This window comes from Marmota marmota, unplaced genomic scaffold (genome assembly GCF_001458135.2).
Source record: "Marmota marmota marmota unplaced genomic scaffold, marMar, whole genome shotgun sequence".
In the NCBI taxonomy this organism is placed as follows: Eukaryota; Metazoa; Chordata; class Mammalia; order Rodentia; family Sciuridae; genus Marmota; species Marmota marmota.
In genome coordinates, this window is record NW_026000174.1 from 13863100 (window position 1) to 13887202 (window position 24103).

Sequence of the window (24103 nt, forward strand, 5' to 3'; positions counted from 1 at the left end):
ACAGAATAAAAGTGGAAGTAACCCAAATATCCATCAAGTGATGAATGGATAAATAAAATGTTTGTATCCATATAATGATAATATTGTTTAGTACTGATGCATACTATAGGTATATAAACCTTGAAAACATTATGCTAGTGAAAGAAGCCAGTCACAAAAAACCACATATTGTATGATTTTGTGTATATAAAATGTCCAGAATAGGCAAATCTGCAGAGACCAAAATAGAGTAGTGGTTGCCTATGGCTGGGAGGAATCAGAGTTGGGAGGGTAACAAAAATGGGATTTAGAGTTTGTTTGGGGAGTAACAAGAATGTTCTAAAATTAATTGAGGTAATTAATGGTTGAACAGCTCTATGAATATAGTAAAAACCATTTTATTGTACACTTTGAATGGGTGAATTGTTCAGTAAGTAAATTATACCTTAATAAAGCTGTTAAACTAATTATACTTATAACTGTATGTATTTCCTTTATGTAAGATACCTATGACACAAAATTGATTTTTAGCTTTTTCTCTATTTTCAAAAGTTTACACATCACAATTATCAGTTGTTTGCTTCTCCTTCCAAAATGAGAAGTAGGCTACAGTACTAGCTAACTGCTAGCTATAGTCAATCTAAAAAGACTTTGAGCCAGGCACAGTGATGCATGCTTATAATCTCAGTGACTCAGGAGGCTGAGGCAGAAGGATTGCAAGTTCAAGGCCCACCTCAGCAAGTTGGCGAGTTCCTGTCTCAAAAAATAAAAAGGGTTGTAGCTCAGTGGCAGAGTACCTGAAGATTCAATTCCTAGTACCACCAAATAAAAAGTAAAAAATATGATATTTTCTGTCTTTGCTTACTTAAGTTCTTGTTTTTTAAAGAATGTATGTACAGGGACTGTGATTGTAGCTCAGTGATAAAGCGCTTGCCTAGCACTGGTGAGGCCCTGGGTTCAATCCTTAGCACATAGAAACAAATAAATAAAATAAAGATTAAATTCTTTTTAAAAAAGCGTTTATATGCAAATGCAAATTAACAAATGAATCTAATTATATATCAAGCTGAAAACATAATCACACAGAGAGAGATTTCAAGTGACTTTAAATCTGACTATTTTCTAATGGGTCATATGGAAGGATAAAGAACCACACACCTACAATGAATCAAAATGCATTCTGCTGTCATGTATACATAATTAAATAAGTAAATTTTTTTACCATACGATTTATTTTTATTTTTTTAGTCATACATGACAGCAGAATGTATTTTGACATATAATACATATATGGAATGTACATACATCAATCATAATGTCTATTCTATTCTGCTGCCCTTCCTATCCCCCCTACTCCTCTCCTCCTCTCCCATCCTTTCTATCCAATCTAATGTGACACACTTTTTTTTTCTTTTTCTCACCACAACATTATATATGTATTCTGTATAACAATGAAGTTTTCCTTCCATCTTCTGTGCAACTCCTCTTCTCCAGTAAATTTATTTTTTAAAAAAGAACCACTTACCTGATTTGTACTTGTCATCTCTACAATTAGTAAAATTGATGGTTTTATAGATATAGATATGCATACATATATCCATAGATGTATTATAAAACAAATGGATAATTTTTAAAAATATTTTTTAGTTGTAAATGAACACAATACCTTTATTTTATTTATTTATTTTTATGTGGTGCTGAGGATGGAACCTAGGGCCTCACACAAGCTAGGCAAGTACTCTACCACTGAGCCACAACCCCAGCCCATGGAGAATTATTTTGATATCAACAAGGAACTAAGATTTTAGTATAAGAGAAGTAAATGTAAAATAAGAGAAAATAATTGTAAAATTATATTTTAAGTTTGGATTTGAAACATTAGTGATTTATTTACTTCTTTCTGAAATACTAGTTCTGTTGCTAAAAAGGCTTATGAGTCACCTTAAAGCACAGATTATAGTTTCTAAATGGCATTTCCCACCAAAAGGAACCAGGGCTCCTGGAGAAATTGATGAATCCAGGACTGGGGCAAAAAATATACTTCTGGAATTAATCTTAATATCTCTGTGTCGCTCTTTGTCTCTGCCTTTCTCTGCCATAAAGCAAGAAAGTACTGAGAGATATTTGGTTCATATCAAAAGGATATAAGAGCATACTTTATGGGGGCTTTTATTGACCAAAAATTGGACAGTTGGGTATCAAAAAGAATAATCACTAAGTTGCCCATGCTGACTATTAACTTGCAATCCTCTTGCTCCAGCCCTCCTAGTAGCTGGAATTACAGGTGTGCACAACCCTGTTTCAAAACAAGGGCTGCCAGAGTAGCTCAGTGATAGGGTGCTTCTTCCCTAACATACCTGAAGACAGGGGTTCAATCTCCCAGAACTACAAAAAAAAAAAAAAAAGAAGAAGAATCACTGTAATTAACTAAGACGTTAAACATAAAAGGTTGTTGGCTGGTAGTAACACTACGCAAACATTTCACAGATCACCTTTGAGAGTTGCTAGATTTGAAATTACTCATTCTGAAATTTGATAAATTCTGAATTTTCATTCAGCAAATTGATAAATGCTTAGATATTTTCTTTTGTCTTTCCTATATGTACTGACTTTCAGGGTTAATTAAATAATTGCTGAAGGATAAATATTTTAAAAGAAAAATCCAACTATTAATTGCGAAGGAGTAAAAGAATTAAAATAATACTATTTTATTACCACTAATAAAAGTGATGATCATCAAGGGCTACTAAGACTTATAGGTAAAAAGTTATTGGGAAATTTTTGATGGATGGATCAAGATGACAAAATTCTGATGAATCAATGACATCATGTGCCTCCCCTCAAGATTCAACATTTGTTCTTGCCTAAAGATTTGAAATTGAATCTATAATCTATAATGTTGCCTTTAGATTCACCTACCTATTTACAGAAAAAGAAGGTTTGTGGAACATGCTAATACATAAGGATGAAATATGCATACCCAAGATGTAGGAAATTCTCCAGAACAAATGATTTAGTTTCTTCAACAAATGGCATAGGGATTGGAGAAGGAAAAAAGAACATGTCTAGATTACAAGTGATTTGAGAGACAGATGGTGTGGACCTTATTCAGGTCTGGATTCAAGTAAACCAATTGTATTTTTGAGACATTTGGGGAAAATTTGAGCACAGATAGGGTACTGAATAATATTAAGAAATTATTGTGGATTGGGGAGCCTTGCGATATAGCTTAGTTGGTAGAATGCTTGCCTAGTATGCAGAAGTCCCTAGATTCAATCCCCAGTACGACAAAAAAAAAAAAAAATTGTGGGTTTTGTTTGGTGCAATAATGGTATTATGGTTACGTTTTTAAATTCTAAAGCATTTGTAAAGTAATTTGATGTCTTGCATAAATGAAACTAAGTTGACAGAATGTTGATAAATGTTGAATTGAGATGATAAGTATATTAATAGTAGGCATTCTTCTTATGTATATTTTGAAAATTTTATTTTACTTTAATAATTTTATTTATTACAGAGAGTGGTTAATAAGTAGTTGGTAAGAATGTAGAAAGTTTTGCTATAGAAGAACCAAAGAAACTGTGACTGGATGTTAATGGGAATGATGCAGGAGGGAGGGGGTGACTAGAGTGATAAAGTTCTTGAGTGAGAAGAGATGGGAACCAGAGCCAAAGTGGAGCACTGACCTTTGAGAGAAAGAAAAACACTCTGTTGTCAGAAGAAGGAAAAGATATGTATGGATGCTGTTAGATTATGGATTAGATGTAGAAAGATTAGGAAGTTCTCATCAGATGGCTTCTGTATTATGTTTGCATTAGGTAAAGGGAGAGGAAAAGAATAGGAGAGAAGAAAAGATTTTACACACCGTTTTAGAGAGAAAATAGTAAGCTTTTTGAGTAACAAAGTAAAAGTGCCTGACAGTGCTGAATGCCCTTTGAAAGTGAAGCTCTTAACCCTTTTGTGAGATTTACTCTAGCAGTATTGTGCTATTTTGGTACAAGTCTGGAAAAAGGTACATTGTTGGGTTCAACACAGGGTAAGGTATTAGAGGATCAAGGTATCCAATGTGAAAATAAAAGAAGGTAATTGAAATTAGATACCTTGGAATTTAAGCTGGACTGAAAGAAAAAAAGGAGTCTGCAGAGAATAAGAAAGGCCAGTTAGGAAGTTCTTGTGGTGGATCTGGCAAGAGATATATAGCGGCTTGGGTTAGGATACTGGTATAGCATATGGAAGGAAGCAATCCAGGTTAGGAAGTTGAACCACAAAGGAAGAATGTAGTTGAATTAAAAATCTTCTGAAATTTACTTTAATACCACATAGTTTAAAAAAAAATCTTACAGGGCTGGGTTTGTGGCTCAGTGGTAGAGTGCTTGCCTAGTGAGGCACTGGGTTCAGTTCTCAGCATCACATAAAAAAAAGATATTGTGTCCAACTATAACTAAAAATATTTAAAAATATATCTTACAGCTCTGCTGAAGGCTTTAATCACTTTTTCTCAAATTTAAGTGTTTTGAATTACATCACAGGTGGCAAGTTTTATGATATTGATTGGTGATTTTTACCTTACAGGGAATTAAACTCAAAGACCACCTTGAAATTTGTGCATACATCCTTTCATGGTGTCGGACATGACTATGTGCAGTTGGCTTTTCAAGTGTTTGGTTTTAAGCCTCCAATTCCAGTACCAGAACAAAAAGATCCTGATCCAGACTTTTCTACTGTTAAATGCCCAAATCCTGAAGAAGGAGAATCTGTACTGGTATTTTTCTAATATTTAAATTATTACTAGTTTATTAAACCATCAGAATAAATAGAACTTATTGACAATTTAGAGATTACTTACAAAAGCAGAAACCATTGTAGTTTATATCATTTAAATTACACTGGAATATAATTGTGTTTTGTTTGAAATCTCTACTACTTCTAGGCTACTTATTTTAAACTTAACCAAATTGTATGCCTTCTAAAATTCATATCACTAACATAGTGCCTACATTTAGGAATATTAGCATTGATTCAGATTCTTCAATACAATCTAACTTTTTGGGTTACTGTTTCAGGAACTTTCTCTGAGACTGGCAGAAAGAGAAAATGCCCGGATAGTGCTAGCCACAGATCCTGATGCAGACCGACTGGCAGTGGCAGAACTTCAGGCGAAGTAAGTAGAATCTGTTATTTGATTAAAAGCTTGAGCTATGAGGGGTCGAGACTATAAAACACAGTGGTTTTGACCATTGTAGAGGGCTTGACTGGCATATGTGAGGCCCTGATTTCAACCCCAGCATCACACACACAAAAAAAGCTTGAGCTTTGAAAAGCAATTTTTAAAAACAAAAACATCAAAAAAATTAAGTCTCACAGGTTCATTGAAAATAGGAAAGAAAATAAATCTTATATAACTCCACTATCCATATAACTACCTAAATCAATACTTCAACATTTCCTTTTTTTCTACTCAAATAAAGATGTATTTGTTCATATAAAATTGTGAAATTATGATCATACTATATGTAGTTTTATATCTTAATTATTTTCTATACCAATTATACTATGAGCATTTTTCTCATTCTTATATAATTGTTTGAAAATATTAATTTTAACCACAGCATATTTCAACAGGTTGCTTTATCAATATAATCATTTCCTAATCCTTGTCCTTTGGATTGCTGTATATTTTCACCATTTTGATATGACATGTCTTCACAATTTTTTCTCATTAAGTAAAAGAATAAAATTAGCCTTGTAATAATCTTCCAAAAGACATTGCAACCTGGAGTAGTGGCATATGTCTGTAATCCCAGCAACTCAGAAAGCTGAGGCAGGAGGATCACAAATTCAAGTTGAGCCTCAGCAACTTAGCAAAATAATCCTGTCTCAAAATAAAAAATAAAAAGGGTGGGGGGGGTTGGGGTTGGGGCTCAGCTGTGGACTGCTCACCTAGCATGTGCAAGGTGCTGGGTTCAATCCTCAGCACCACATAAAAATAAATTTTTTAAAAAATAAAGGTACTGTGTCCAACTACAACTTCAAAAAAAAAAAAACAATTAAAAAAAAAAAGGATTGGGAATATAGCTCAGTGGTAGAGTACCCCTGGTTTCAATCCTCAGTATAAAAAGTAAGATGGGGGGAAGAGAGAGAGAAAGATTGATTGGTTATAACTATCCCTACCCTAAAGATCCCAGGTCAATTATAAAAGAAGTAGTAGTAAATATTTTCTCAAAAGTCCCATATTATAAAACTGAATTGGAGCAGGTTGTATTCCCTGTTTTTGTGATAATGGCAGAGTGTATCCTTGTGTTATAAATAAATAAAAAAGAATAAAGTTTTTTTAAAAAGTCTCATAGCTGTAGGATTTTCCTATCTGAAGGATGATAATTTGTAGGTCTTGGAGTCAAGAAGTTTTAATGAGAAGCTGGAAAGGTCTTGACTTGGAATTTTCTCTCTACAGTGGTCATTGGAAAGTCTTCACAGGAAATGAGCTGGCAGCATTATTTGGATGGTGGATGTTTGATTGCTGGAAGAAAAATAAACCAAGAAATGCTGATGTGAAGAATGTTTATATGTTAGCCACTACTGTCTCTTCTAAAATTTTGAAGGCAATTGCACTTGAAGAAGGATTTCATTTTGAAGTAATAAATAATATCTGTGTGCTACTTTTCTAAATATATTCCTGTATATTAAAGGCACCCCACCAAAACTGACATTTCATTAATTCATTTATAATCTCTTCATTTTTTAAAATTGCTGATATTTGCTTAATATTTTTATAACTTAGACACCCAGAGACAAATTCATCTAGTATGTGAATTTTTAACTGAGACAAGATTTTTTCCAAAAATTACGTTAGCACATATTATTTCATACAACATCTGGTTTGCAGATGGAAAATCTAGTGACCTCATCACTAACACAGACTTCACTCCAAAAGCTTGTAAATGCCATCAATCCTTTGTTTAGATTCTTCAAGCACAGTATTAATAAACTTTTAAGTAGACTTCAAACTTGCAAACAAAAATCCATTGGTTCTACATAATAATAATAAGAAGAAGAATGACTTTGTATCAACCAGATCATTAATGTTTGTGAACCGCAAACAGTTAAGTAGAACAGTTTTGTAACTACCTGGACTAAAGCCAGCTTTATTGCTTTTCCTCTACCATCTTTGCCAGGTGTCAGTAACTAAGTGTTACCCCCAGGCATTTTCCTTGAGTCATACTCAAGCAACAAGTCTCAGTAATAATTGACTGAGTAAAAGAAAATTGTACTTGTTTTTATGAAATACAGCTTTTAATCTTAGACTTTCAAAAAACACCGATAGCAAAAGATACTGAAAATTTATTCAAGCCTAAAATTCTGAATTTCAATAGTTTTTTTGTTTATATCTATAGCAAGAAAAGTAAGTGCACAAAAGAAAGAAAATAACATGATTCTAAAGACCAGTATTATAAATTTGTTTTGGTTTGAGGGGATTGCCAGAATTTTTATTTTTGGTGAAAGTAGAAAAGTGATTTAGGAAATTTAAGTTAGTAATGATGAACCCCAGAATTAGTGTGCATATGTTGACTCTAGAACGCAGCAGGTCTTTAAAGGTCATCAGATGAAAGTTCCCCGAACATAATTATTAATGAATGACTTGGTAACTGTCTTGGTGGTTTTATTTAGGTCACAGTGTTGTGGAAAGGTGTACTTGTTTCAAGCATAGGTTGTGATAATGTATTACTTGGGGAGACTAAATCAAAACCTTCACAGGCTCTCTTATGTTAGTGACTGTAGTATGGCTTACAGGACAGTTGTTGGGAAGCAGTGTAATTGAAACGTACCTCCATTTTGTATATGCTGCATCTTAGGCAAATTTACTTAATCTCTGAGCCTCTCTTCTGACAACAGTGTTTATGAACATTAAAAAAGATCATGCTTTGGGGCTGGGGCTGGGACTGGGGCTCAGCGGTAAAGCACTCACCTGGCATGTGCGAGGCACTGGGTTTGATCCTCAGCAACACATAAAAATAAATAAATAAAATAGATAAAATTTTTTTAAAAAAAGATCATGCTACTATAGTGCTATTAAGTACCTATTATAGTATTTAGTAAATAGTACTAATAGTACTTAACAAATAAATATAGTACCTATGTTTCAGATAATAATATAGGTATATATTTATGTTACTTTGTAACTTTATTGTCGCACATATAAATATGGGATATATTTAATATAAATCATCTAGTACTGTACTGTATCAATAGTAGACCACCAGTAGTGGTAGTATGTGTGTTTATGGCCCTTTATGACTATATGTCTACCACTGTATAAATCATTGTGGACCAAAAAGCCTAATAGAAGATCACTACTCAGGAATTATGTGCATTTATTGATAGATTTTTCTCTGTGTTTAACTAGAGTATCTTCCTCTGCATTTCAGGAAACATTACCAGGTTTTAAATGGATTGGAAGTAGGATAAAAGATCTCCTGGAAAATGGGAAAGAAGTCCTTTTTGCATTTGAAGAGTCTATTGGTATGTAGTAAATATTTAAATCTTTGAAGTTTGATTGAAAACATTTTTTTAATGTGACAATTCTGTAGAGAGGAATTTTTGCCATCTGGCTTTATATTTTAAGTTGTAAAAACTGCAGAGAACTCAGAAATATGTAAATGCATGTCTCATCAGGAAAAGAAAAAGAACATAAAGGTCTTCTGAATACATTCAGTATTGATGGGTTTTATCTGTTTCTAGGCTCTTAAAGTCACTGGTCCTTCTGAAGAAATATGAAACTATGGGTTTAAGTTTTCCCCGTTTCTAAAGATGGTTTTGAATCCCCAGGTTTTCTGTGTGGAACTTCCGTTTTGGATAAAGATGGGGTAAGTGCAGCCGTTGTTGTTGCTGAGATGGCATCTTACCTGGAAACCATGAGTATAACATTGATGGAGCAACTGATTAAAGTTTATGAAAAGTAAGTTCATATGCTAGATCTTTCGTTCAATTTTTTTTTGTCCTATCCATAGTTTTCTAAATTTGTTTTTGTTTTGTTTTGGTTTTTGGTTCTGGGGATTGAACCCAGGGGCACTTAACCACTGGCCACGTCCTCTTCCCCACCTTTCTTTTAATATTTTCTTTTAAGATAGTTTCTCACTAAGTTGCTTAAGGCCTCAATAATTACTGAGGCTGTCTTTTGAATTCACAACCCTTCGGCTGCAGCCTCCTGAGCCACTGGGATTATAGGCACAGACACCACCATGCCTGGCTGCTAAATTTGTTTTTGAAGAACAGTCAACATCCTTTTATAAAAAGCATTAAAATTCTACAAAATATTCTAATAGGCTTGTTTTTATTTAATGTGTACATTTCTAAAGTTATCGGAAATCTGATTTTAATACTTTAAATCTTTGTACAGATATGGTTATCATATGTCAAAAACTTCATATTTCTTGTGTTATGATCCACCTACCATCAAAAGTATATTTGAAAGGCTTCGCAATTTTGATTCTCCGAAAGAATATCCAAAGTTTTGTGGGACATTTGCTATATTGCACATACGGGATGTTACCACTGGATATGACAGCAGCCAGCCTAATAAAAAATCAGTAAGTACTTTTTAAATTTATAACATTGACAAAAACTTAATGGCTCATGTCACCAAAAAGTCCAGAGATGGGTTTTACATGAGACTCAATCCTGTTTCCTCATGTTTCCTAGTTTATTATAAAGGAAACAGTTTAGGAACACCAAGACAGAAGAGATGCATAGGGCAGAGAGGGTATGGAGTAGGATCTCATGCCCTTTTTAGGTACATCACCCTCCCAGAAGGTCCATGTGCTCACCAGCCTGGAAACTCCTGAAAGTACCTGTTTTAAAAAATATATATTTTTTTAATAATTTGTAATAATTCATACTATACTAAAATAGTAGAAGTTCAGGCCTGTGAGTTTTGGGGACTAGGACCCATCCCTAGAGTAGTTTTAAGTGACCAAAGATCCTCATCAGTCCCTAGGTAATCATCTGGAATACCTTAGGGAAAAGAGTATGAGGATAGAAAGAGGAAGGTAGAGACAGAGAGAGAAAAAGAGAATGTACAATGACACTGAAACAATGTTGAAAATAAAGTCTTTCTAAAATCCAAGAATTGCAAAGTGTTTATACTACTTTTTTTTCTTTTTCTTTGAAAAAAGAAAAAAGTATTTCTACTTTGGGGTGTGGGGAGTACAGGGGATGTTAATCAAGGACCCTTTGACCACTGAGCCACATTGCCAGCCCTTTCTTGTCTAAGTTGCTTAGGGCCTTGCTAAATTGCTGAGGCTGGCTTTGAACTCATGATCCTCCTGCCTCAGCCTCCTGAGTTACTAGGATTAAATGTGTACCCCACCATGTTGGACTATCCTTCTAGTTTCAAGTTCTCTTTTTAACTTTACTTCTGGTATCTCTAGCCAAAAAGAATAAGTTATAATTTCAAATATATATAATTTATGTATTTCTTTTTTCTTTGTTAAATTATATTTTTATCTTTTTTCTGATTTCTGTATTTTTGATCAAGTTTGTTTTCTTAGTTTACCTTTTCTTCCTCTGCTACAGGTTCATACCTTGCCATTATTTAAGATTTAAGGCAAATATGTCCTCCAGGTCCCACAATCATATACCTTCCTCCACATGATATGTGTCATTTTTTTTTCTATTTATGTTACCATTGTGTTGTGCATGGCAGGTCCATTTCTGAAGGACCTTTATGCCTTTCAAAGCTCCTGCCAGTGGGATAGGTGCTCAAACAAACACTTACATACAAGAGATTGCTGATCATATTCATTTTGTTGTTGTTATTTTTAGGATGATTATTAGCTTAAATTTCCATTTGTAATGCTCTGATGTTGTCAGAAGATTCTGGGGACATAATGTATTTTGGGAAATTTGCAGCTTCTTACATAGGATAATACTCATATTCCTTATAGATAGGCAAAATTAATATTGTTAAAAATGAGCATATATACCAAAAGCAATATACAGATTCAGTGCAATTCCCATCAAAATACCAATGACATTCTTCACAGAACTAGTCCTAAAATTCATTTTGGAACAATAAAAGATCCAGGGCTGGGGCGGTAGCTCAGTGGTAGAGCACCTGCCTTGCATGTGTGAGGCACTGGGTTTAATCCTCAGCACCACATAAAAATGAATAAATAAAGATATTGTGTCCATCTACAACTAAATAATTTTTTTAAAAAAAGACCCAGAACATCTAAAGCAAATCTAAGCAAAAAAAATGCAATGCTAGAGGCATCACAATACCTGACTTTAAATTATCCTACAGAGCTATTGTAACAAAAACTGCATAGTACTGGCATAAAAACAGACCCATAGACCAGTGGTACAGAATAGATGACACTGAGACAAACCTACACAGATGCAGTTATCTGGTCCTTGACAAAGGCATGTTGGAGAAAAGACAGCCTATTTAACAAATGGTTCTGGGAAAACTGGTTTCTCCATAGATAGAAAAATGAAGCTAAATCCCTGCCTCTTGACCTGCACAAAAGTCAACTTAAAATGAATCAAAGTCCTAGGAATGAGACCAGAAACTCTGCAACTCCTAGAAGAAAATGTGGGGTCTACACTCCCAACATATTGGTTCAGGCAAGGACTTTCTCAATAGAACCTCTTAAGCTCAGAAAATAATACCAAGAATTAATAAACAGGATGACATCAGATTAAAAAGTTTCTGCCAAATATATTAAAAATTGTTCAACATCTTTAGCAATTAGGAAAACGCAGGTCAACACTACACTGAGATTTCATCTCATTCCAGTTAGAATGACAGAATATAAACAATTATAAATGCTGGAGAGGATCTAGGGGAAAAGAAACACTTTTACTCTGTTGGTGAGATTATAATAATTTACAATCAATGGAAATCATTATGGAGCTTCCTCAAAAGACTAGAAATGGAATAACCATATAACCCAGCTAAATTACTCTTCAGTGTCTATCCTAAAGTCAGCATACTACAGCAATAGTATTCTGTGTATGTGTGTGTGTTTGTATATTATATATTAACTGAATAAAATCTTGACTTTTCTTTTCTCTAATGTTTCTATAGTCTTTGGTATGATTTTTTTCTCTTTCCTGTCTTTAAATTTATGATTTTATTATTTGAGGTGCTTTTAAACTCTTCTGCTCTTATGGTAAAATATGTTTTTAGTAGCACAATTCAGAATAGCCAAACTATGAAACTAGCCTAGGTGTTCATCAGTGGATGAATGGATAAAGAAAATGTGGTATGTATACACAATGGAATTTTATTCATCCATAAAGAAGAATGAAATTATAGCATTTGCAGGAAAATGGATGAAACTTGAGAGCATTCTGTTAAGTTAAATAAACCAGACTCATAAAATCAGAAATCATATGTTTTCTCTCATCTATTAAAACTGGAGAGGAAAGAGGAAAAGAAAGGTTGGGGAAGAGTCATGAAAATCTAAGGGAGACAGGTAGAGTAGAAGAAGAGGACTAGGGAGAAGGAAGAGAGGAGGGGAAAGGAAAATACTTAAGAAGTATATTTACCAAATTATATTGTTATATTGTTTGCATGTATGAATATGTAACAATGAATCCCACTATTTTGTATAGTTATAATAAGCCAATAAAAACTGTGGGAAAAGAATACTATCCATATTTCATTTTTTGCAGATTTATCCAGTCAACAAATATTGGTTCCTAGTTGTCAATATTCTGAGTATGTGCACAGGCATATGTGTGTCTTTGTGTGTTTGTGTATTTCTCTTTTTTATATATTTTTAGCTGTTAATGGACTTTATTTTATTTATTTATATGCAATGCTGAGAATCAAACCCAGTGCTTCACACATGCTTGGCAAGTGCTCTACCACTGAGCCACAACCCCAGCTCATGTGTATTTCTGTCCTTGTAAATTAACTGAATAAAATCTTTGACTTCTTTTTATTTCTCTAATGTTTTTATGCTTAGTCTTTGCTGTGATGGTTTTTTCCTCTTGTCTGTCTTTAAAGTTTAAATTTATTTAAACTATTTAAGGTATTTCATCCCTTCTGCTCTGACGCTCAGAGCTTTGTAGGATAGGTAGCATAGATGTTGTTATCCCCAAGATTCTTGGTAAGTGTGGAAGACTTCCTGAATTCTCTCTTCACATTTCAAATTGACATTCATCTGTACATTCATTTATAAAAATCATTCTGTGCTGCAGCCAAAGGTACACTAGAGATACAGTGATAGCAAAGGCATGCTTGCACTTAAGAAATGAGTATAGAGGGGCTTTAGCTCAGCGGATGGAAGTTGAGAGCATTCTGTTGGATGGAAGAGCATAGAAAAGACCTCTTACTGAGACTCTACTGAGTTCTCAAGTATAATTAGATGTTACCCAGATACAGGAGGTGTAGAGCCTGTTTCAAACAAAGGAAGCAGTAAGTGCAAGGTCTGACAGCAAGAAGGCATGTCCTCCAGAAAACCACAAGTAGTTATTTGTAACTGGAGTGTAGGCTGAGAGCAAGAGTGGCCTGGTGAGTGGGTTACCAGGGCAGAATTCCAGGCAGACAGATCAGTTACTAAGCTGTTTCAGCAGTCTTAGTGAGTGATGTTAGTGGCCAGAATTTAATATAGTAACAATGGTGATGGAGAGAATTGAAAAGGTGAATTGAATGAAGGATATTATAAACAGGACTTGATAGTTAATGGTCTATGAGTGAAAAAGAGGAGCAAAAGATCTGTTTTAAGCATCTGGCATATCATAATGCATTGACGGAGAGAGGGTTCTTTAGGCCAGGGCCAGCACTTGGAGCCCTGAGGAGAAGTAGCATTGGCAGCCCCTCTGTTGTAGGACAACAGCACAGTCCCCTCGAGATACTTCAACAGGTTAAAGTGTGAATGAGAAAGAGTACCAGCATTAATTCATATATTCAATGTCAGTAAAACTTCATTTCTTTTTTAAAAATACAGTTTTTGTCAGCACCTAGTACATTCTTTTGCATATCCTCTAGGATAACGTATATTTATCTTTGGAGGCCATAGATTAACTGTCATCATGCTTTGCAAATGCAGAGGTGCTTTGGAACAGATACAGCTTCCACTTTTTGTTTTACCACTTAGCTAGTTGAGCAGATTGTTTACTCTCATTGAGCCTTGTCCATAAAATGGCAATTATACCGACTTTGCAGGATTATTGTTGAAGCCTGGAGATCATGTATGTAAAGTATATAAACCAATGCCTGGATTATTATAAGGGTTCACTTAATGTGTTTATGAATTATTATGGTAATCTTTTGTATTTTCATTCTTTTAATTTTAAAAGTTTTATAATTATGGTTAAAAACATAGAAGATTGGGGCTGGGGATGTAGCTCAGTGGTAGAGCGCTTGCCTAACATGTGAGGCACTGGCTTTGATTCTTAACACTGCATATAAATAAATAAAATAAAGGTCCATTGACAACTAAAAAATATTTTTAAAAAAACACAAAAGATTTACTGCCTTAACTATAGTTAAGGGTACAGTTAAATTATCTTAAGTATATTCATATTGTTGTGCCACAGATCTCTAGAACCTTTTTACCTTGCTAAACTGAAACCCATTAAACAACTCCCAGTCTTTATTCCCCCAACCCCTCACAATCAACATTCTACTTTCTGTTTCTATGAATTAGACTAGTTTAGATGCCTCATATAACTGGAATGTATTTTATAATTCTTGAAAAATGAATTAGATACCAGATGTAATTAAGCTGTTGTTGCAATCTTGCATAGGTGCTGCCTGTGAGTAAAAACAGTCAAATGATTACTTTTACTTTTCAAAATGGATGTGTTGCTACTCTTCGGACAAGCGGTACAGAACCAAAAATAAAGTATTATGCAGAGATGTGTGCTTCACCTGACCAGAGGTGAGAATTGATTTATTAGATACATATTTAAAAGCTTTTTTGAGATATAATTCACATACCATAAGATCATCCACTTAAAATGTATGATTCAGTGTATTTTAATATATGCAGAGTTTGTGTGGCTATCACTACTATCAATTTTAGGATCACCCCAAAAAGAAGCCCCATATTCAGTAGAAATCAATTCCCATTTCCCTCCCTCACAGCCCTAAGCAGCCACTAGTCTACTGTCTTTCCCAATAGATCTGCATATTCTGGATATTTCATATGAATGTAATCATACAATATGTGGTCCTTTGTGATTGGCATCTTAGCATTGTTTTTCCAGGTTTATCAGTGTTAATAACATGAGTTAGTACTTTATTCACTTTTTTAAAAAATGTATTATTTTTGCCCCGAATAGTCCGTTCTGTGGATATACCACATTTTTAATCCATTCATCAGTGGATGTTCAAATTATTTAAATTTTTGCTTATTATGAATAGTACGGTTATGAACAGTGTGAACAGCTATTTGTATGTGGATATATGTTTTCATTTTTCTTGTATATATATGTAGGATTGAAATTGTTGGGTCATATTACTCTATGTTTAACCTTTTGAGGAACTGTTTCCCAAAGAAGCTGTATTTTGCAGAACTGAATATCAAAGTCATAGTAAATTTCTATTCTTGAGAAGATTTTCTAAGCTTTAATTTATATATAATGAGCCTAAAGAAATGATCAATAAATAATGTGTTTGTTGCCAAATATTTGTTTTCTGTGTCCAATTTGGTTTGACACAATCTGCCTAGTTCATTTCTTTCTAAGGGTACAAATTATGACTATGTCACAAATTGTTAACATGTTTAATAAACCAAAGACTATTTAAACTTATTGAAAATAGTATTAACTTTGTTGTTAATGACCAATGTATTTTTTGAAATAGCCTTCAGAACCCAACCAGGGCACATTATTTTGTATTTTCCTACATCTTTGCCTTAAGATTTTATTTCCACTGGGGGAGAAAAAAGACCTCCTAAAGTCATTCAGAGAAGTATTTAAAGTTAACCAAATCAGGTAATGCTATATTTGGTTAAAAACAAAGAATGGATATCAAAGTAATAGCTAATTTATTGTATAGCTGATAAGATGACTGTGAAGGCTGTTTGAAAGAGGCTCATCAGTGACAATTTTGAAGGGCTTACTTGTAAGTTTGTGTATCTGTTTTTTAAAACACTCATTCTTCTGCTACCAACAACCTGAAGGATAGTCATATTATCCCACAACACCTTAGCTGAGTCTCCTTCAAAGCATTTCAGGAAGCCATTCTATTATAATACTCGTATTGATGTTTAAAGTTGTTAAATTGCCTGACCCAAGAGAATCATTTAGACATACTGTAATTCATTCTTTATCATGTGCCAAGGAATTACTATTAATGAAGTTCAATTTCAGTTTATGATCATGTTATTTTCTTTGTGTGTTATTTTATTTGAGGGGTTAGTTTTAACTGAGCAAATTTCTCTTTTGTTTATCAATTATTTAATCATTACATCAGATATATGCCCTCTCCAAAGTAAAAAAAAAATTAAAACAAACTTTAAATCTATTAAATAGAGAATTTCAAAACTCTTTTTTCCTTAGTGATACTGCATTGCTAGAAGAAGAATTGAAGAAACTCATTGAAGCTCTGATAGAGAATTTTCTTGAGCCTAGTAAGAACGGACTGATCTGGCGTTCTGTGTAGGGCACCTCGGCATGTCATGACTTTGCACTGGCATATGGAACAGACAACCCAAGACTCCACGTGTTGAACCTCATGTCAGCTTTCTCTATCTCATCTGGCCAAGTATCTTTTTCCTTTTTTTTTTTCTTCTTTTCTTTTTCATTTGTTCAGCTGACTAAATGAAAAGTATCAATTTGAAAGTAAAATGTCTGGAGGGAAATGAAATTCAAGTTTTTCATAATCTTGAATGAAAATCATAACGTTAAAATATTATAGTGATATATCATTACTGTTTAAAACTAATATCGTGCTGACTTTAAAGCAAAGCATAACAATATAAAAGTGAGTTTTCTTATTGTAGTGTGATTAAGCTTAGTTCTGTATCTTGTAACTGTGTATAGCATGGTTTAAAAAATGGGGTAAATAGATAAATGTTATGTAATTACACTGGTAGCTAAGGTAATTAATTACTAAAATTGGCAAGAAAATAATACTCTTCCTGGAGCATTATGGAAAAGTGTCATTGTTGTATCATGAGTATTAACTTATAAATTAGAGTATTTGAAATAGGGTATTTAGTTCTTCTAGTTTAGGACAGATATTACAATATGTGGGTTTGCACCTCTGCTTCAGGTGCCCTTTTGGTGCAGTGTAAATTTACTGTATGTATTAAAAACTTTGATGTTTACTAAACATAGAACAATAGTGGCAACACTCCTAGTGGCTTTGTTCTTGTCAAATTTCTCAGTGCCTTCTCAAGAGAATGGTATGAACTCAAACAATGTTCCTGCATTGAATATCATTTTATCAGTCAATTTTCAGATAGTTAGGAAAAAAATCTTCCAAACTTTATGGGTGTTTCCTCTATATCAAATGGGTTTGTTGATTTCAAAAATCCTATGATTGTCTTTTTTTTTGTTGTTTTTTTTTTTTTTTTTTTTTTTGGTGGTGGTGGTTGGGGAGGTGCTGGGGATAGAACCCAGGGCCTTGTGCATGCAAGGCAAACAATCTGCCAACTTAGCTATACTCCCAGCCCTATCAGAGAAGGTCTTAATAAAAGAAGGCTTAATATAACTATAGTCAAGAGTTTTCAAGTTAGAATTACATCAGTTATCTTAATCTTTAGGTAAAGGGAAAAAGGGGGAACTATAAATGAGCTCTCAGTTTGACAGTCCAACATTTGAATCACCTGTTTGTAAGTAAATTTATTCTTTAGCTGATGAAATAATGTAAATTTTACTAAAAAATAAAGCACCCAGATTTTAAGTATTAATGAAACCCTAAAATTACTGTTTAAAACTAACATCATGCTGATTTCTAGGGAATTTTTGATTACATGAGGAGTATTTATTTTTTTTAATATGGAAAACAGTTGTTTAGGAAAGTCATTTTTGGTTGATTCTTCAATCTTCTGAAAAGATTCAGTGCAGAAGTAGTTTAATCTTCTTAAGATGTATTTTCTCTTGTACAGTTTGCAGAATACAAATGGCATAATTAGGAGGTAAGAATAACAAGGCCTTGGGTGTAATCACCTAAACAGGTTGCCTATGGGAGATAGCACTGATATTAGAGAAATTATTTCCTAAACATAATAATGACAAAGATATAAAGTTTGAACTGATTAGAATGTCATGGTTTGGTTTGTTACAGCTATAAACTAACTTTTGAGCTGGTATAATCCAAACATAACTTTTAAATTATTGTATTGCCACTATTGTTAATTTGTTCCTTCCTTGCTTTCTTATAGCTGGATCTTGTATGATTCCAGATAATAGACAGGTAACTATATGTAGAGCACCATTTTATGAATGAGTTTGTGTAGAATTTTTATTTAAAAATGTTTAAAACATTTTTTGTTTTATTGGCTTTTAGTAATGTAGATTGTAACTTAGGAAATGGCATATATTCTACAAAATATGAACAATGTTTTATATATATATATATGAAAAACATGTATATTTGGTTTTGGTATCTGTGTTTCAGAGATTGTCATAAAATATTTGAAATGAATTTAAAGTGATACAACAACCCATTCAGAACCACTAAAGCCATGTCATGATTATCCTTTTATGAAGAAAATAGTTTCATTTGCTTGCTTTAATATAAAGTAACATGTAAGTCATCTTAAGGTGAAAAGTCATTGAAGCTTGGATTCTCATCTCAAAATTCTAAATCTAAAGTTAAAATTAACGAAATTTTATAAAGGTTCCTGAATTATATAAATCTAAGGAACTATCTGATTCTGTCCACACTCTTGAGTCTGTCTGAGCATGATATTAACATGAATGTGACATTGTGCACCTTGCCTAACAGGATACATTCAGAGACCTCCCAAGAGACAGAAATGCAGGCCTGGGGTCTCAGCCTTGGGCCATTTTTTTTTAAATATCGTGGAAATACGTATATTCTCATTCTGCGCATAAATCAAAACTGGTATTTTCTGAAGCTTTGGGGAAAAGAAAAGAAGTAGGACAAGATCAAAGCATAAATTAGAAATAAAAATTAAACAATATAAAGGGCAATAAGACAGCACATAAAATGCTTCTTATGAAAGACAAACCTAACACCATAAAGGTAGAAAATAAAGTGTGTATAAGGTTGTTTACTTGTGTTTATTTGTTGTTATGATGAGCAGGCAGTGAACCTATTGTTTACTTTTATTATTCAAGTTTTTGGAGCTGAGAAAAAATATCCCTATTATGGAATCAGTTCCTGATAGGTATTGTATCAGAATCATGGGAGAACTTGGGAGGAGACAGAGCAAAAATAAAAAAGAATAAACTACAGAAAAAATTCAAATTCTGCCTGGATACATTTAATTTTTATACAAATAAGACCTCCAAGAAAAAGTTCAAGAATTTAGGTTCATTTAACTCTAGAGAAAAGAAAGCCATTGAGATCATTTACACTAAGTTATTAATCATTAATCAATGTTTTTGTTGAAGGACTCAAAATAAGAAGTACTATTGCTATACCATTTTCCTTCTCTAGTGAGGATAGACCAGAGGGAATTTGGGATTAAAAAAAAAAAAATAGGCAGCAGGAAATGTTTAAGAACTTTGGCAGAGATTGTCATAAAAATCTATTCTTTTAAGGAAATAGTTTTTTTTTTTTTTTTTTTTTTTTTTAGTTAAGGGATACTAAATGACTTTAGAAGGTTCCTTCCTTCCAGCACATTTTTTTTTCAAATTCAGGTTGGAACAAAAATGATGTTGTAAAGAACACTAACAGTATCATTTGGGTTTCACTCCACATCTACACAGCTTTAGCTCAAAAGACATTTTTTGTGTGTTTTAAATAGTATATGCGTGAATGCAATGAATAAAGACCTGCTTCGATGTTATTTTTGACCTCGCAAATCAATTGAGACTTGAACACAAGTGTGTTCATCTTGAAGAATGTATAGTGTTATAGGATATTTGAGGTTTTTGCTTTAAATATAAAATATTGATATTTAGATGTACAAACTTCCACAGAGAGGATCTGAGAGATTGGACATTTAGGAGAATACATCTTCCATTTCTTAAGCAGGATACTTCTGAAATTGATGCAACAGAATGTTAGCTGGAGGATGATGGGGAAATTGTTCTATGAACTGCTGATATTGTTGTTGTTTTTTAAGTTATATTCCACTGGTGTTTGTAATGCTTGAAAAATCCAAATTTCTCTTGGATACATTTAATTTTATGCCTTTTTCTCTCTACCTCCCTCTTTTGCCACACACACTCGTCTACATTTTGTTACTGTGAAAAGCTTTCGCCCTATTACCTCACTGATAAGAAATTTAACTGTTTTCATTCAGAGTGCTTTAAACTTATTCATAAACTGTTTATGAACTTTTAAAATTTTGTTACTATTATAAAAATATTTAAGATTTCTTATAAGAAGTAATTTTAAATCTATTTCATAGCCTGTTTTAGTCTGTCTGGATACTACTATATGTTAATTTATTATAGCTTTTTACAATTCACTTGTTTTCTGAGCTTACTCTAGAAACTGATGAGGAAGTAGTCATTCTAACCAAAATGGTCACTTGTTCTAGAATTTCATTTGAGATTTCCTTGTATTTTGGGCAGCCAAAGTGCACAATTTGAGGAAATCTTTCTTATATTTGTCTCTCAAAGCATTTTACCATTAATCATAAGTCTAAATAAAAGAAGAGGCTGGTTCATTGTTTGACTCTACAAAGCATGACTTTAGTTCCATTTGGAAACATAATTAATGTTGATTATTGGTTATTTTTAAATATTCACATACTATTACATTCACTAAGGTATCTTTCCTCTTGGTTAAGTCAAGACTGTGTACTTAAAGAAGAGAACCTAAAAGAATGAATAAAGTGGCCAATATATGGGGCAAAGGGACATATCTAGAGTTTGCTTCTCAGTTTTTTTTCACCAGCAGAACCCTAAATCAGAGGAGCATGAAGGAAGGGGAAGGAGGCCTGAGAGCAAAATCGGAAGCAGCCTACCACTGATGATGAAATTTCGTGTTCTGGCTTTAATTTTGCCTTCTCCTAATAAAACTATTTAATATAAAAGTGAAATCTTCAATCTTGAATGAAACTGATATACCAGAAAGGAGCACCGTGTTTATCACATGGCCTCTCAATTTTCTCCCTCATTGCCCCCACCCCCAATTGCTGCATATCCCAGTACACAATTGACTCTAGTGTGAGAAACATAAGCATAGAACATATCTAGGATATTCCCTGCCCTTTAGAAGCTGACCTCCTAAAATATTAACCCCTAGTTAACTAACCTGCAACATTTATGTTATATTTGAACCTTACAAGATAGTCTGAGGTGTTGGCCTGTTTGTTCTCTTCAATTCCTTGGCATTCCTTGATGAAGAAGGAGCATCCACCTGTCAGCTCCCTAAGAGTGAGAATCATGGCTCACTTTTCCTATCCACACTACCTACCTAAGTTCAGTAACTAAACAATATTATTTTAAAGACATGAATAGTTTTAAAAAGTAATTAAAATTTTGACTTTAATTCAGTTTTTAATGACTCTCATTACTGAAATTTATAATAAGTGGTATTTACTAAGAACACACACCCTTAAATACTCAGCTTCTTTTGAGAGAGCAGAGCATTTTTCTATGTGGAAATTGTACATAATGTTAGCACTTTATATCAAAAGCAAGGTGTTGACCAGGAAGGCTCAGAATGTATCTCTGTAGGCTTAATATCACTAGTCTAAGCGCCATTTTGAGCCTATTAGTACTACCTTCCAAATGTTTCACGACTAATTTGGTACTATTTGGTATATATTTGTCCAGCGTTATGATTCATCATGTGCCACTCAGGCAAGAATCTGCATCTATATATGGTGAGGTCTTGTTATAGGTTAGAATAAACTCGTGGTATACATCATTGAAAATACCAGGTAAAATATGTACAATTAAGAATGAATTATTTTTCTGACTAAGTATGTAGAAGTAGTTCAAAATTGTGCCCTTATTTTAACAATTTCTGTCAACATCTCATTTTCCCCAACAAAATACCAGGGTGTATTATAAATACTGCCTATGAGAATTTGCACTTTATGTATTTGTGTGTGGATTTCTTGTGGTTTTAGCCAAATAAAGTTTTATCAATAATAAACAGGTCTCTTCATAAGCATGAGTTTCTATGTAATTTTTATTATCTTAGATACTGTGCAGTTCACAATCTGAAAATGTTCTACTCAAACTGAAAATGTTCTTGAAATTTATGCATGACATACACTAGTATCTACTATTGAGTCTAAATATTCTGGCTGTGAGCACTCAGAAAATATTTCCTGATTGACTCATCTGATGTCCTAGAAGTAAAAGCTAATGCTAGAGTCCTTACAGTTTTCTTTTTTTTTTCTCCCTCAGCAGACCTAGTTTGTTTCCTGATGTTAGCATTAGCTTCCATAATAACATAGTAAAATTAAAGGTTTGGAAATCCATCAAGGTGGCAACTATAGATGTGTGATGCAATAGTGGTAGAGAATGAGTCTCCAGGGGTGGTTATGTCTGTGGTTCTGATCTCCATTGTCTGTCTTACCCCTGATCAAGCTCAAAAGGAAAGAGGAGTGACAGTAGTATTCCACAAGGCACTTCTATCACCACCTTAACTGAAGATCTGAGAACCATTTTGACCCTATTTTTAACCCCTTCATTAACTATTATTCTTTATAGCATATAAACAAGGCATATAAACATATTCTTTATAGCATATAAACAAATGAATTTAAGTAGTAGTTATCATCTGTCTTCCTGAGAGTAGCTTTTTCACTAGACCACTGCCTGGCACCCAGTAGGTGCTCAATAAATATTTTTTTGAATGAATGAACCCATCTCATGTTTTCTCTTGCAGACAAAAAGTCCTTCATTCTGCATGTGCAGAGTTGCACGTGGTATGAAATGCTCAGGAGCAACACCATCTGTTCAGAGGCTTCTCGCTGCCACTGGGTCATCTTTACCCACAGTATATATCCTGCTGAAATCTCAGGCTCAATGTTTTTTTCCTAATGTCCCTTAGGAGCTTTTCATCTTCCTGGTTTGAAACCTCGAGGTCATCTTTGATTTCTCCTGCACTGGATACGTGCAAATCGACAAATTCTTTAACATTCTTTATAGGTAAGGACAAGGTCATTGATTTGAGACCCACATAAACAGAGACAAATAGGCTAAATCAACCTAATAGGACTGTTATCACTCCCAAAGGAGAGGAGTTGGTAGGTGTATAAATTAAGAAGTTTTAGAGGGAGGATGATAATGAAAAATTTATTATTCACCACCTGTCCTCCTTGAACTAGCGCTTCCTCATTATATTTTATTATTCTCCTCTGTATCTTTATTTCCTTCTCTTTACCTTTGGATCTAATAATTAAGTGGTCCAACATTATGTGTAATTTGTTTTAATTTAAGGATTTGACCTATATCCCTCTGCTTTATTCATTTGTTTTATAAATATGTATTAATTAACCTGGAAATGGGTAGAAATAAAGGACACCCCAGAAGGCTGAATAGTAGGAAAAAAGAGATAGCAACCATTGCCTGCATGGACTGTTCAGGACACCATTCCCGCTCTCCCTACAACCCCAGATATATCACCTTTATCTACCCCTTATGTGTTTGAATTCAGAGGTCTTCAAGAGAAGGCCTATCTTGAGGAAAGGTGGATGTAGTCCCACACCTGCCTGCTGGCTGGTAAGGGAAGAATTGGATTCCCCCAACTCCCTTCTGTATGGTAGAGGGAGGAGCCACTAGGTATCCTTCCATTAAGATAAACCGGGAGAATTAATGTCCCAAATCAGAAGTTATGGTGTAGACTAAAAGTGCACCCACTGCAATGCCAAAGAATATTTAGAAAATAAGTAAACTCTAGATAAGGGGGGAGTGTTTTAGACACAGAAACAGCAAGTGCGTTCAGAGAACAAATGGCTTGGTGTTGCTTCTGGAACACGAGGCTGATCATGAAGAGGAATGCGACTGGACAGTGGCAGAGGCCCTGTACTGTGCTGTGGAGCTTGGCCTTCAGTCAGCAAGT

General features: G+C 33.8%; 1 protein-coding gene across 1 annotated transcript in view; it reads left to right on the forward strand.

Annotated features, from left to right (window-relative positions):
- Nucleotides 1-22201, forward strand: part of Pgm2l1 (phosphoglucomutase 2 like 1) — a 60912-nt gene extending 38711 nt beyond the window's left edge. Inside the window, exons 7-14 of the mRNA XM_015477427.2 lie at nt 4552-4741; nt 5043-5140; nt 6431-6611; nt 8403-8496; nt 8803-8932; nt 9374-9563; nt 14737-14870; nt 16495-22201. Coding sequence (XP_015332913.1) covers nt 4552-4741; nt 5043-5140; nt 6431-6611; nt 8403-8496; nt 8803-8932; nt 9374-9563; nt 14737-14870; nt 16495-16597 — 1120 coding nt within the window. The 3' untranslated portion in view covers nt 16598-22201. The remainder of the gene's footprint in view (nt 1-4551; nt 4742-5042; nt 5141-6430; nt 6612-8402; nt 8497-8802; nt 8933-9373; nt 9564-14736; nt 14871-16494) is intronic.
- The last annotated feature ends 1902 nt before the right edge of the window (nt 22202-24103 follow it).